The 12769-nt window shown below is 40.9% G+C and overlaps 1 protein-coding gene across 3 annotated transcripts in view; it reads right to left on the reverse strand.

The window, feature by feature from the left end:
• Window positions 1-12769, reverse strand: part of LOC133624001 (uncharacterized) — a 270822-nt gene that overhangs the window by 219780 nt on the left and 38273 nt on the right. For 2 of the 3 annotated variants that reach the window (XM_072916172.1, XM_072916175.1), the window contains exons 2-3: window positions 3375-4898; window positions 2602-3235 (exon numbers count right to left, since the gene is read on the reverse strand). The exons of the other annotated variant lie outside the window; for it this stretch is intronic. In XM_072916172.1, coding sequence (XP_072772273.1) covers window positions 3060-3235; window positions 3375-4898 — 1700 coding nt within the window. In that variant the 3' untranslated portion in view covers window positions 2602-3059. Of the gene's footprint in view, window positions 1-2601; window positions 3236-3374; window positions 4899-12769 lie in introns of those variants that run through there. 3 annotated transcript variants of the gene reach the window in all.

The following is a 12769-nucleotide window of genomic DNA, read 5'->3' on the forward strand; positions in this document are numbered from 1 at the left end:
CACTGTGTCACTAAATACTGACATCTGCTGGACATTAAAAATCCCTACAGGCAACCTATGGACCGACTCAACTGACACTGATTTTATGACCTAGTACAGTGGTTCTCAAATGGGGGTACTTGAAGGTATGCCAAGGGGTACGTGAGATTTTTTTTAAATATTCTAAAAATAGCAACAATTCAAAAATCCTTTATAAATATATTTATTGAATAATACTTCAACAAAATATGAATGTAAACTCAGTGAAGCACAAGCTCAGGTTTGTCACTAAAATGTCTGTCAAAAAGAACTGTGAAAAGAAATGCAACAATGCAATATTCAGTGTTGACAGCTAGATTTTTTTGTGGACATGTTCCATAAATATTGACGTTAAAGACTCTTTTTTTTTTTTGTGAAGAAATGTTTAGAATTAAGTTCATGAATCCAGATGGATCTCTAATACAATCCCCAAAGAGGGCACTTTAAGTTGATGATTACTTCTATGTGTAGAAATCTTTATTTATAATTTAATCACTTGTTTATTTTTCAACAAGTTTTTAGTTAGTTTTATATCTTTTTTTCCAAATAGTTCAAGAAAGACCACTACAAATGAGCAATATTTTGCACTGTTATACAATTTAATAAATCAGAAACTGATGACATAGTGCTGTATTTTACTTCTTTATCTTTTTTTTTCAACCAAAAATGCTTTGTTCTGATTAGGGGGTACTTGAATTTAAAAAAAATTCACAGGGGGTATATTACTGAAAAAAGGTTGAGAACCACTGACCTAGTGTATACAATAATATAAACCAAGTCATTGTATTTCATTTAGGATTATTTCATAACTTCATTTAAATAAAAATATATTTTTTGTCTTTTTTAGATACAGTCAATAAATAATGTGAACATGTATCATAACATGGAAATCTAAGAGAACGTGTTGTGAATGAGGATGCTTGTGAACCTGGAAATTATTATTATTATTTTTTTACACATTTTTATTTAAAAAAAAACAGTTTTTCCAACGTATTCAATTTTAGACGCTTTCTCTTCTTAGTTATTATTTCTCCGGCTGTAGAAAAGAGCCGCTCACAGGGCACAGAGGAGGCGTCAGTGCGACACAGTTCGCGTATCGTTCACGTGACCAAAACAGCTCATGATCGGTCACGTGACTTTCTAAAAGCGGTACGCGCACCGACACAGGGTTTCGCTCTATGAGCTCAACGCACGCGCTGATGCATCGGTGTTGCCGGACCCATCACTAACGAGGAGGAACTTTGTCCAACAAAAGAGGAGAAGGAGCGACAACATCAACTATTCGACGCTGTTTTCAAGAAACATCAAGTTGTGTTACACATCCATCTATCCATCTTCTTCTGCTTATCTGAGGTCGGGTCGCGGGGGCAGCAGCTTAAGCAGGAAAGCCCAGACTTCCCTTTGACGCTCGCTGGTAAAAAAGCAACTTTTGCTTCAGTAAAGCGTCTCCGACGTTTCTTTTGATCCAGTCGCCCTTCTGTCCGGACGACCATGACAAGACCACAAATACACTTCAAAAGCTCCAGAGTTTTACCTCCAAAAATAGAGAAGTAAGACAAAGTCAGAGTCAGTTGCATAAAACACTGAAAGGGATTGGCGCGGTTGGGAGAGTGGCCTTGCCAGCAACCTGAGGGTTCCTGGTTCGATCCCCACCTCCTACCAACCTCGTCACGTCCGTTGTGTCCTTGGGCAAGACACTTCACCCTTGCTCCTGATGAGTCGTGGTTATTGCCTTGCATGGCAGCTCCCGCCATCAGTGTGTGAATGTGTGTGTGAATGGGTGAATGTGGAAATAGTGTCAAAGCCCTTTGAGTACCTTGAAGGTAGAAAAGCGCTATACAAGTATAACCCATTTACCATTGTTCCTATAAGCCCTTTGTTCAAATGTTTGTTCCACTTGGCATCTTGTCTGACTCGCACCATGCACAGCCTTCCTTGTCACATATTGTTCCTTGTCCTGCTATCCATCCACTAATTCAAACTGATCCAGCAGCGCGATTGAAGATTATTTTTACTTACAAAAATCAAGGAACCAGGATACTCGGGAAACAAAATAAAAGGTAGCCTATATAAAAGGACATATATGTGCACATGTATGCACTGATTAAAACTACAGAACTATAATGCCCACGTTTAGACTTTTCTTTCTATTTCCAGCAGACTAGTAGAAGATCTTAGGTGTATTGCTGCCCTCCACAGGCTATTAACAGAATGTCCTCCTTCTGTCCTATGGCCCACACTACATTCTACAGTCCAGTAGGTGGCAGTATGAACCTTTCAAGTCATGGCTGCAAACTGCCAGTAAGAAGAAGAAGTAATAGAGCTGGTTGCTTTTTTCTCTCGCGAGATCTGACAACATGTTTAAATAGAACAATTGACAGGTTGACAACATTCAAACAAACCAAGTCATCTCCAATACATCTCAACATTACACACATCCTCCAGGCTGAGTTAGTCTAGATGATGAAGTAAGCTGGAAACTACGTGTAAGTCATATGAAGAAAACATTTAAAAAATTGACTGCGATAATAAATAGAATAAAAGAAATACTTACAAATATTAACTACATTTATTGTACCCAACTTTAGTTGAAGCATACATTGTTTATTGCATAAAGGTCTGGGGACATACATATAAAACAATCACACAACAATATTCATATTACAAAAGAGAGTAATAAAGACAATTAATAGAATGGATTATAGAGACCCAACAAATGATTCATAAAGTCACACATTTTAAAATTGCAAAAAAGACAACTGCTCAAATAATGTATAAAGTAAATAATAATATGCTTCCAGAAGTGGTCCAGAAGATGTTTCAGATGTGAACCAGTAAATATGAACTAAGAGGGATTACACGAATGTGTATATTAACTCATGTACTTAACTGAAATAAAAGCACTACATAATCTATAAATGTTAGAATCATATTAACAAGATTGTGTTACACACACAACAATGATGTCACACATGTTATATGTGCTGATGTTAGAAAGCCAAAGTTAAAGTTTTGACAGTTGAATTTCAAATCCTGCATCTTCATTTGCTGCTGCTGTTCTCACCAGCACACTTGTGTTTCTTACACTGGTACTTATAGAAGAATCTTTCACCACACACACTGCAACTCAACACTTTCTCTCCTGTGTGTGTTCTCATGTGTACTGTAAGAGTGCTTAGGTAACGAAAGCTTTTGTTGCAGCTAGAACAGGAGTAGGGTTTTTCACCAGAGTGCGTTCTCGTGTGTTCAGTTCAGTTCAGTTTGAGTTTATTTCGAACATGCAAGTATACAACATGATAGTGCTTTGAAATGGGTCCTTTGAGTAAAATCTTTGCCGCAGATTGAACACGAAAAAGGTTTTTCACCAGTGTGTGTTCTCATGTGTACTTTTAAACTTTGATTTATTACAAAACTTTTACCACATTCTGAGCAGGAAAAAGGTTTTTCACCAGTGTGTGTTCTCATGTGTACTTTTAAACTTTGATTTATTACAAAACTTTTACCACATTCTGAGCAGGAAAAAGGTTTTTCACCAGTGTGTGTTCTCATGTGTACTTTTAAACTTTGATTTATTACAAAACTTTTACCACATTCTGAGCAGGAAAAAGGTTTTTCACCAGTGTGTGTTCTCATGTGTACTTTTAAATTTTGATTTATTACAAAACTTTTACCACATTCTGAGCAGGAAAAAGGTTTTTCTCCAGTGTGTATTCTCATGTGTCTTTTGAAAGATTGACTTTGAGTAAAATCTTTACCGCAGATTGAACATGCAAAAGGTTTTTCTCCAGTGTGTGTTCTCATGTGTTGTTTCAGCTTTTGTTTCAGTCTAAAATCTCTACCGCATTCTGAGCAGGTAAAAGGTTTTTCTCCAGTGTGAATTCTCATGTGTCTTTTGAAAGATTGACTTTGAGTAAAATCTTTACCGCAGATTGAACATGCAAAAGGTTTTTCTCCAGTGTGTATTCTCATATGTTCTTTCAGCTTTTGTTTCAGTCTAAAATCTCTACCGCATTCTGAGCAGGTAAAAGGTTTTTCTCCAGTGTGTATTCTCATATGTTCTATCAGCACTCGTTTTAGACTAAAATCTCTACCGCATTCTGAGCAGGTAAAAGGTTTTTCTCCAGTGTGTATTCCCATGTGTCTTTTCAAATCGTGCTTATGACTAAAATCTTTACTGCAGATTGAACATGAAAAAGGTTTTTCTCCAGTGTGTGTTCTCACGTGTACTTTCAGATGACTCGGGTATTTAAAGGTTTTGTCACAGAGAGAACATGTGAAGTGTGTGTTGTCAGTGTGACATGTCTTATCATCTTTAGAGTCTTCATCATCAGTGTCAGGAGAGTGTGACGTTGTGTCCTCACTATCTGATAGTGGAGCTAAGAGCTTGTCTGCTTGTGATCCTCCACAGTGGTCTCCATCAGCTTCTGTTGTCATGTGTTGAGTTGAGCTGCTGCTTGGAGGCTCCGCCTCTCTCTTCTCCTCACTCTCACCTTTGACCTCATCACCTTCACTCTTCACAGGGACACCAGTCACTGGCATCTTGGTGACATCAACCTCCTCCAGTCCTTCAAGATGCTCTCCCTGCTGACTGATGCTGTGTTCCTCCTCTTCCTTTTTAATGTGAGGGGTCAGTGGGTCCTCCTCTTCCTCCTTAATGTGAGGGCTCAGTGGATCCACCACTTCCTCTTTAAATCGGGGTGTCAGTGGGTCCTCCGCTTCCTCTTTAAATCGGGGTGTCAGTGGGTCCTCCTCTTCCTTTTTAAAATGAGGGATCAGTGGGTATTCCTCTTCCTTCTTAATGTGAGAGGGCCCTGGCTCCTCCATCCGCATCCTGAAGGTCCACTTCTGTTGCTCAGGGAGAAGATGTTCTTCACAGACGTCTGCAAGACAACAAGACAAACACATGTTTTAGTAACATCCATCTCTGCGCAGTCACACAATGCATTCAGTACGTTTACATGCACTTAGAAACAACAATTTATTGTATGAACTGTCTTGAAATCTTTACATCATTATTCACAGGAAAAGAAAAACAAAGTTTCTCTGATCCCAAATGGCTTACACAGACATGATAGGGTGAGAAATAAGTGTGCTGTGTTACATCACCTTTTCTTTTAACAACACTCAATAAACGATTGGGAACTGAGGAAACTAATTGTTGAAGCTTTGAAAGTGGAATTCTTTCCCATTCTTGTTTTATGTAGAGCTTCAGTCGTTCAACAGTCCGGGGTCTCCGCTGTCGTATTTTACGCTTCATAATGCGCCACACATTTTCGATGGGAGACAGGTCTGGACTGCAGGCGGGCCAGGACAGTACCCGCACTCTTTTTGTTACGAAGCCACGCTGTTGTTACACGTGCTGAACGTGGCTTGGCATTGTCTTGCTGAAATAAGCAGGGGCGTCCATGAAAAAGACGGCGCTTAGATGGCAGCATATGTTGTTCCAAAACCTGTATGTACCTTTCAGCATTAATGGTGCCTTCACAGATGTGTAAGTTACCCATGCCTTAGGCACTAATGCACCCCCATACCATCACAGATGCTGGCTTTTGAACTTTACGTCCATAACAGTCTGGATGGTTCGCTTCCCCTTTGGTCCGGATGACACGATGTCGAATATTTCCAAAAACAATTTGAAATGTGAACTCGTCAGACCACAGAACACTTTTCCACTTTACATGAGTCCATCTTAGATGATCTCGGGCCCAGAGAAGCCGGCGGCATTTCTGGATGTTGTTGATAAATGGCTTTTGCTTTGCATAGTAGAGCTTGAACTTGCACTTACAGATGTAGCGACCAACTGTATTTAGTGACAGTGGTTTTCTGAAGTGTTCCTGGGCCCATGTGGTGATATCCTTTAGAGATTGATGTCAGTTTTTGATACAGTGCCGTCTGAGGGATCGAAGGTCACGGTCATTCAATGTTGGTTTCCGGCCATGCCGCTTACGTGGAGTGATTTCTCCAGATTCTCTGAACCTTTTGATGATATTATGGACCGTAGATGTTGAAATCCCTAAATTTCTTGCAATTGCACTTTGAGAAACGTTGTTCTTAAACTGTTTGACTATTTGCTCCAGCAGTTGTGGACAAAGGGGTGTACCTCGCCCCATCCGTTCTTGTGAAAGACTGAGCATTTTTTGGGAAGCTGTTTTTATACCCAATCATGGCACCCACCTGTTCCTAATTAGCCTGCACACCTGTGGGATGTTCCAAATAAGTGTTTGATGAGCATTCCTCAACTTTATCAGTATTTATTGCCAGCTTTCCCAACTTCTTTGTCACGTGTTGCTGGCATCAAATTCTAAAGTTAATGATTATTTGCAAAAAAAAAGAAAAGTTTATCAGTTTAAACATCAAATATGTTGTCTTTGTAGCATATTCAACTGAATATGGGTTGAAAATTATTTGCAAATCATTGTATTCTGTTTATATTTACATCTAACACAATTTCCCAACTCATGGAAACGGGGTTTGTAAAATAATTGATATATCTTTATTGCATGTTATCCAAATGTTAAGGTTCTTCACTAATGCTCCCAACCTGGATCAGGCAAAGGAGGCACTAAAGGTAGAGGTGATGAAAATGGAACAAGAACTGAAGACCATGCCCTCTGGAGAAGGTGTGGCTGAGGCTGAGGCAGCAAGGCAAACACCAAGAATGGAGGCTGGAAGCTCAACCAGCAGCCTCGGCAGCTACTTTGACGAGATACTGGAGGAGTTAGTTGGAGAGCTACCTCAGTGAGCCTCCAGCTGGGCGTAAGAGCAATCCTTTTCACTACTGGAGGGACAATCAGTCTGGACTACTCGCCCTGGCAGAAACAGCAGCCAAGTTCCTCAGTGCTCCTTGCACCAGTGTTGAGAGTGAGAGGCTTTTTAGCACAGCCTCACTCATCATTGATGAACACAGGAGCAGGCTGACACCTGAGCATCTTCAAGTGCTCGTCTTTGTTAGAAAGATTCTCCCCATTATGCTCGGACTGCAGTTAGGGGCGGCAAACAATTGAAGGGAGTGTGTAGATATATATTTTTTTTAAGTTTACACTTGTTCAAGAGCAAGTATTGATGCTGAGTTATAGACATTTTATCCCACTCAGGTTGTTTTGTGTGTTTTGCTTTTTTTAATAATGTTTACGGCATTATTTGCACTTTATACTGTTCACTTTTTGTACTGTTCAATGATGCCATTTCTGTTTGTCATGTATAATTTTGTCTATTTTGTGTTTATCCTTGAATAAACAGGTCAGTTTCTTGTTACCAACCATTGTGTATTATTCAAACTCACCTAATTCAGCTGGCTAGTTGTTATCAAGAGTACTAAAACACTTTTCAACATGAATCTGACAACTAAGTAGGTTAAATGACTTTAAACTTTAATACATGCTCGGATAGGCCAGTATCGGTATCGGATCGGAAGTGCTAAAACCTGGATCGGGACATCCCTAATATATACATATATATATATATATATATATATATATATACATATACACACTAGAGATGCGCGGTTTGCGGGCACAACCGCGGAGTCCGCGGATTATCCGCGGATCGGGCGGATGAAATTTAAAAAAATTAGATTTTATCCGCGGGTCGGGTCGGGTCGGGTGGTTAAAAAAAAATTAGATTTTAAATAGATTCAGGCGGGTGGCAGTTAAACCAATTGGGAAATATATATACATAGTTAAATGTTGTTACCCACATACAAAAAACGAGCAGGCACCTGCAGCATATGCCACAACAGAAGAAAAAAAAAAAGAAGAGATGGACACTTTTACGGAGCGGAGAAGTGACGCCTCGCCGGGGTCCGGGACCGAGGCCCCTTCCCCCGAGAGGGCCCCACCGGGAGCCGTAGCTGAGGCGATCCGCGAGAAGGGCCCGACGCACGTCCAGGGTCACCACCGCGCCCACCGCACCGACACCCCGCCTCGTCCGCATTCGCCGCGGCCGGCGTCACGCGCAGCAGGTAAGCAGCTTACCTGCCCGCCACCCCTGTTGCCAGGGGCGCGTAACAGGGGTCACTCCGCGCGCAGTGCGCTCACGAAAGGGGTGGGGCTCACCCTGGTTGATATAGACAGCAGGACGGTGGCCATGGAAGTCGGAACCCGCTAAGGAGTGTGTAACAACCCACCTGCCGAATCAACTAGCCCTGAAAATGGATGGCGCTGGAGCGTTGGGCCCATACCCGGCCGTCGCCGGCAGCGAGACGCGCTTGGAGGTGCGCTCAGCGCGGCTCCCATATGATTGCGCACTGGTGTGCGTCTGGGCCGTGACAGCGTGGCACGCGAATGTCTGTGCTGCATTGGATCAGTCTCCTTTCTTTAACAGGCAAAAGCTTTATAACCTCACTATCACTGCTCCCCTCACCTCCCAGGGGGTGATCAAGGGTGATGGGTCAAATGCAGAGAATAATCTCGCCACACCTAGTGTGTGTGTGACAATCATTGGTACTTTAACTTTAACTTTAATGCCTTGCATCGTCTATATTAGATATATAACAACGGGCGGGTGCGGGCGGATGCGGTTCTGATTAAATGTTAGATCGGGTGGATGGCGGATGGTTGACGACTTTCTGATGCGGTTGCGGATGAAATAATTGCCTATCCGCGCATCTCTAATATATATATTATATATATATATATATATATATATATATATATATATATATATATATATATATATGTCTTAATAAGGTTATCCAAAAAATAGTGCTCGATACCGTAGTAGAGCGCAATATATGTATGTGTGTGTGACAGTTTGACCCCACACTGTCACTGTTTGACCTTTGGACTTCCTCACAAACCGTGCACATTTGTTGGGAAGCTCAACATGGACACAAACATTCAATCTTGTTAGCCAGTGAAAAGCATGTGCTCAACAAACAAATTGTTACCTGTCACTCACCATGGCTCTGAACTATTGACCAAAAGAGTCAGGGTGGGGTTGAGGGCTTTATATAGGTGACCACACCTGCATTCACTAATTAGGCCAAATTTGGGTCGAACCATGATCTTCAAATGCTGGGTGTTACAGAAGGACACTGGACATTTAAAAGTTGTGTTGTCTAAGCCTGAATATACTGTGTACGAAAATGACTGCTCTACACATGCAAAAGTACCATGTGAATACTTTTTAGACATGTGATGGTTATTTATGGTGAAATTTACAAAATAACTGTTTTCTTAATTTCCCCTGTCAAATTGGTCCCAGCTAGTGGGCGGGGCTAAGGGCTATTTAAGTTGGAAAATGCCGTTTTTCTGACAGTCTGCTGTCGGTCACTGCCAGAGGAGGTTCTCTGTCCTGAGTAGGAGTTTCGGTCTCCATGCATCAAACATCTACTAAGGTGAATATTTTGATGATGAGATTATGTTGTGTTGTAACCGGTTAAACGAGTTTTGTTGAATGCTAATTGATTTTGCTAAATCTGTTATGATTAGTTAATTCTTTACTTTGACATATTTGATTATTGACCTTTGACTATGAGTACATGTATTTTGATATAATGAATGATTTATCTTTTGATTATTTTTAATATGCTTATTTTGATTAATTATATAGGCCTAGTTAACGCATGCAACTTCGAAATGTATTTAGAATATAAATGTACTATATATAATATACGATACTAATATTGCCTCTATTTATTACATTACAGATTGTGGGTGCTTTGTTTTTTCTGTCGTTGTTCACCTTTTGACACTTTTTGGGATTTCAATAAATGTTTGTAAACTCTCACCAACTGCGTGCCTTGCCATCCTTGATTTGAAAGTCTGGTTTGCAAAGGTTACATTACCTTCACCCGAGCCTGGGTGTGACAGTGTGGGAAAAAAAATCACAAGACTATTTCATCTCTACAGGCCTGTTTCATGAGGGGGGGTACCCTCAATCAAAATCTCCTGATGATTGAGGGTACCCCCCCTCATGAAACAGGCCTGTAGAGATGAAATAGTCTTGTGATTTTTTTTCCCACACATACATATATATATATATATATATAAATCTTAATTAGATTATCCAAAAAAATAATGCTCGATACCGTGGTAGAGCGTAATATATATATGTGTGGGAAAGAAAATCACAAGACTACTTCATCTCTACAGGCCTGTTTCATGAGGGGTTCCCTCAATCATCAGGAGATTTTAATAGAAGCATTCACATACCATGGTTTATATAGGGCACAGGTTGTCAAGTATGTCATGTTGGCAACGACAGTGAAACCTGGAGAGGCGTGATTGGGAAGAATGGCCGCCCGGATCTGAACCCGAGTGGAGTTTTGTTATTGGACTTTTGCGCTCGCCACAGATTGTCAATAACAAACACCATGTTCAAACATAAGGGTGTCCATATGTGCACTTGGCACCAGGACACCCTAGGCCGCAGTTCCATGATCGACTTTGTAGTTGTGTCATCGTATTTGCGGTCTCATGTTTTGGACACTCGGGTGAAGAGAGGGGCGGAGCTTTCTACCGATCACCACCTGGTGGTGAGTTGGCTGCGATGGTGGGGGAGGATGCCGGACAGAACTGGCAGGCCCAAACGCATTGTGAGGGTTTGCTGGGAACGCCTGGCAGAGTCTCCTGTCAGAGAGAGTTTCAATTCCCACCTCCGGAAGAACTTTGAACATGTCACGAGGGAGGCACTAGACATTGAGTCCGAGTGGACGATGTTCCGTGCCTCTATTGTCGAGGCAGCCGATTGGAGCTGTGGCCGCAAGGTGGTTGGTGCCTGTCGTGGCGGTAATCCTAGAACCCGCTGGTGGACACCAGCGGTAAGGGATGCCGTCAAGCTGAAGAAAGAGTCCTATCGGGCTCTTTTGGCTCATAGGACTCCGGAGGCAGCAGACAGGTACCGACAGGCCAAGCGATGTGCGGCTTCAGCGGTCGCGGAGGCAAAAACTCGGACATGGGAGGAGTTCGGGGAAGCCATGGAAAACGACTTCCGGACGGCTTCGAAGCGATTCTGGACCACCATCCGCCGCCTCAGGAAGGGGAAGCAGTGCAATGTCAACACCGTGTATGGCGAGGATGGTGTTCTGCTGACCTCGACTGCGGCTGTTGTGGATCGGTGGAGGGAATACTTCGAAGACCTCCTCAATCCTACCAGCACGTCTTCCTATGAGGAAGCAGGGCCTGGGGAATCTGTGGTGGGCTCTCCTATTTCTGGGGCTGAGGTTGCCGGGACACACACACATATATATATGTGTGTGTGTGTGTGTGTGTGTATATATATACACATATATATATATACACATATATATACACATATATATATATATATATATATATATATATATATATATATATATATATATATATATACACATATATATATATATATATATATATATATATATGATATGTGTGTGTATGTTACTCAGTACTTGAGTAGTTTTTTCACAACATACTTTTTACTTTTACTCAAGTAAATATTTGGGTGACTACTCCTTACTTTTACTTGAGTAATAAATCTCTAAAGTAACAGTACTCTTACTTGAGTACAATTTCTGGCTACTCTACCCACCTCTGCTAATAATGTTGTTGTATGCACACTGTGTCGAGCGGAAATGGCCTATCATAGCAGCACAACGGCAGCGTTCTTGCCATCACCATCAACTAGTCAATCGTCCGCGTGAGTATACGTTGTCATCATTACACAAAAACATGAATGTGTCATTTGTATCTGCGTTGTAAATTCATAAACTAAAGCACCGTTTCGCTCTGAGAGGAGCGTTTGGCGTGCCTGACGCGCTCCTCTTTAACGCTAACGTTAATTAGTTGTGCAAATACCTTTTACAACATTAACAATTACGTATACTATGTGCAAACGAACAATTAACTTTCACTTTAATCATACTATCATTGTTGTGTTATTAAGCAAAATAAGCAAAAGTTTTACTTTTGTTGAAATATTTACACTGTTGTTACAGAATATTTCGTTTTGCACTTTTTTGTATTGGATGTTTATCTTTATTTTTGCACATTTTAGCAAATAAGCAATACTTTTACTTTTGTTGAAATGTTTACACTGTTGTTACAGAATATTTCCGTTTTGCACTTTTTTGAATTGGATGTTTATCTTTATTTTTGCACATTTTAAAGCAAAATAAGCAATACTTTTACTTTTGAAATGCTTATACTATTGCAGAATATTAAGATTTGCACTGGATGTTTACTTTTATATTTGCACATTAAAAGCAAATAAGCTACTTTTAATTTTGTTAAATGTTTACATTGTTACAGAATATTTTGTCATGTTGTTGTCAATGTTGACTGAGTGGCCATACTTTTTTTTTGTAAATAAAAGCCATGCCTTTTGAAAAAACTGGCCTACATTTATTTTTTCATCTTCATTTTAAATTAAAAAAAAAAAAATCGGTAAAAGGAAATATAATCTATAGATTAATCGAAAAAATAATCTATAGATTAACCGATTAATCGAAAAAATAATCTATAGATTAATCGATAGAAAAATAATCGTTAGCTGCAGCCTTACTCTCCATTACTCCCTCGAGTGAATCCAAAAAGGGTGGGTAATCTGAGCTGCCGTTTGGCGCGTAAGCGGAAACAACAGTCAGGACCCGTCCCCCCACCCGAAGGCGGAGGGAGGCTACCCTCTCGTCCACCGGGTTGAACTCCAACGTGCAGGCTTTGAGCCGGGGGGCAACAAGAATTGCCACCCCAGCCCGTCGCCTCTCACTGCCGGCAACGCCAGAGTGGAAGAGAGTCCAGCCCCTCTCAAGAGAACTGGTTCCAGAGCC

Source organism: Nerophis lumbriciformis, linkage group LG26 (assembly GCF_033978685.3).
Source record: "Nerophis lumbriciformis linkage group LG26, RoL_Nlum_v2.1, whole genome shotgun sequence".
Taxonomy (NCBI): Eukaryota; Metazoa; Chordata; class Actinopteri; order Syngnathiformes; family Syngnathidae; genus Nerophis; species Nerophis lumbriciformis.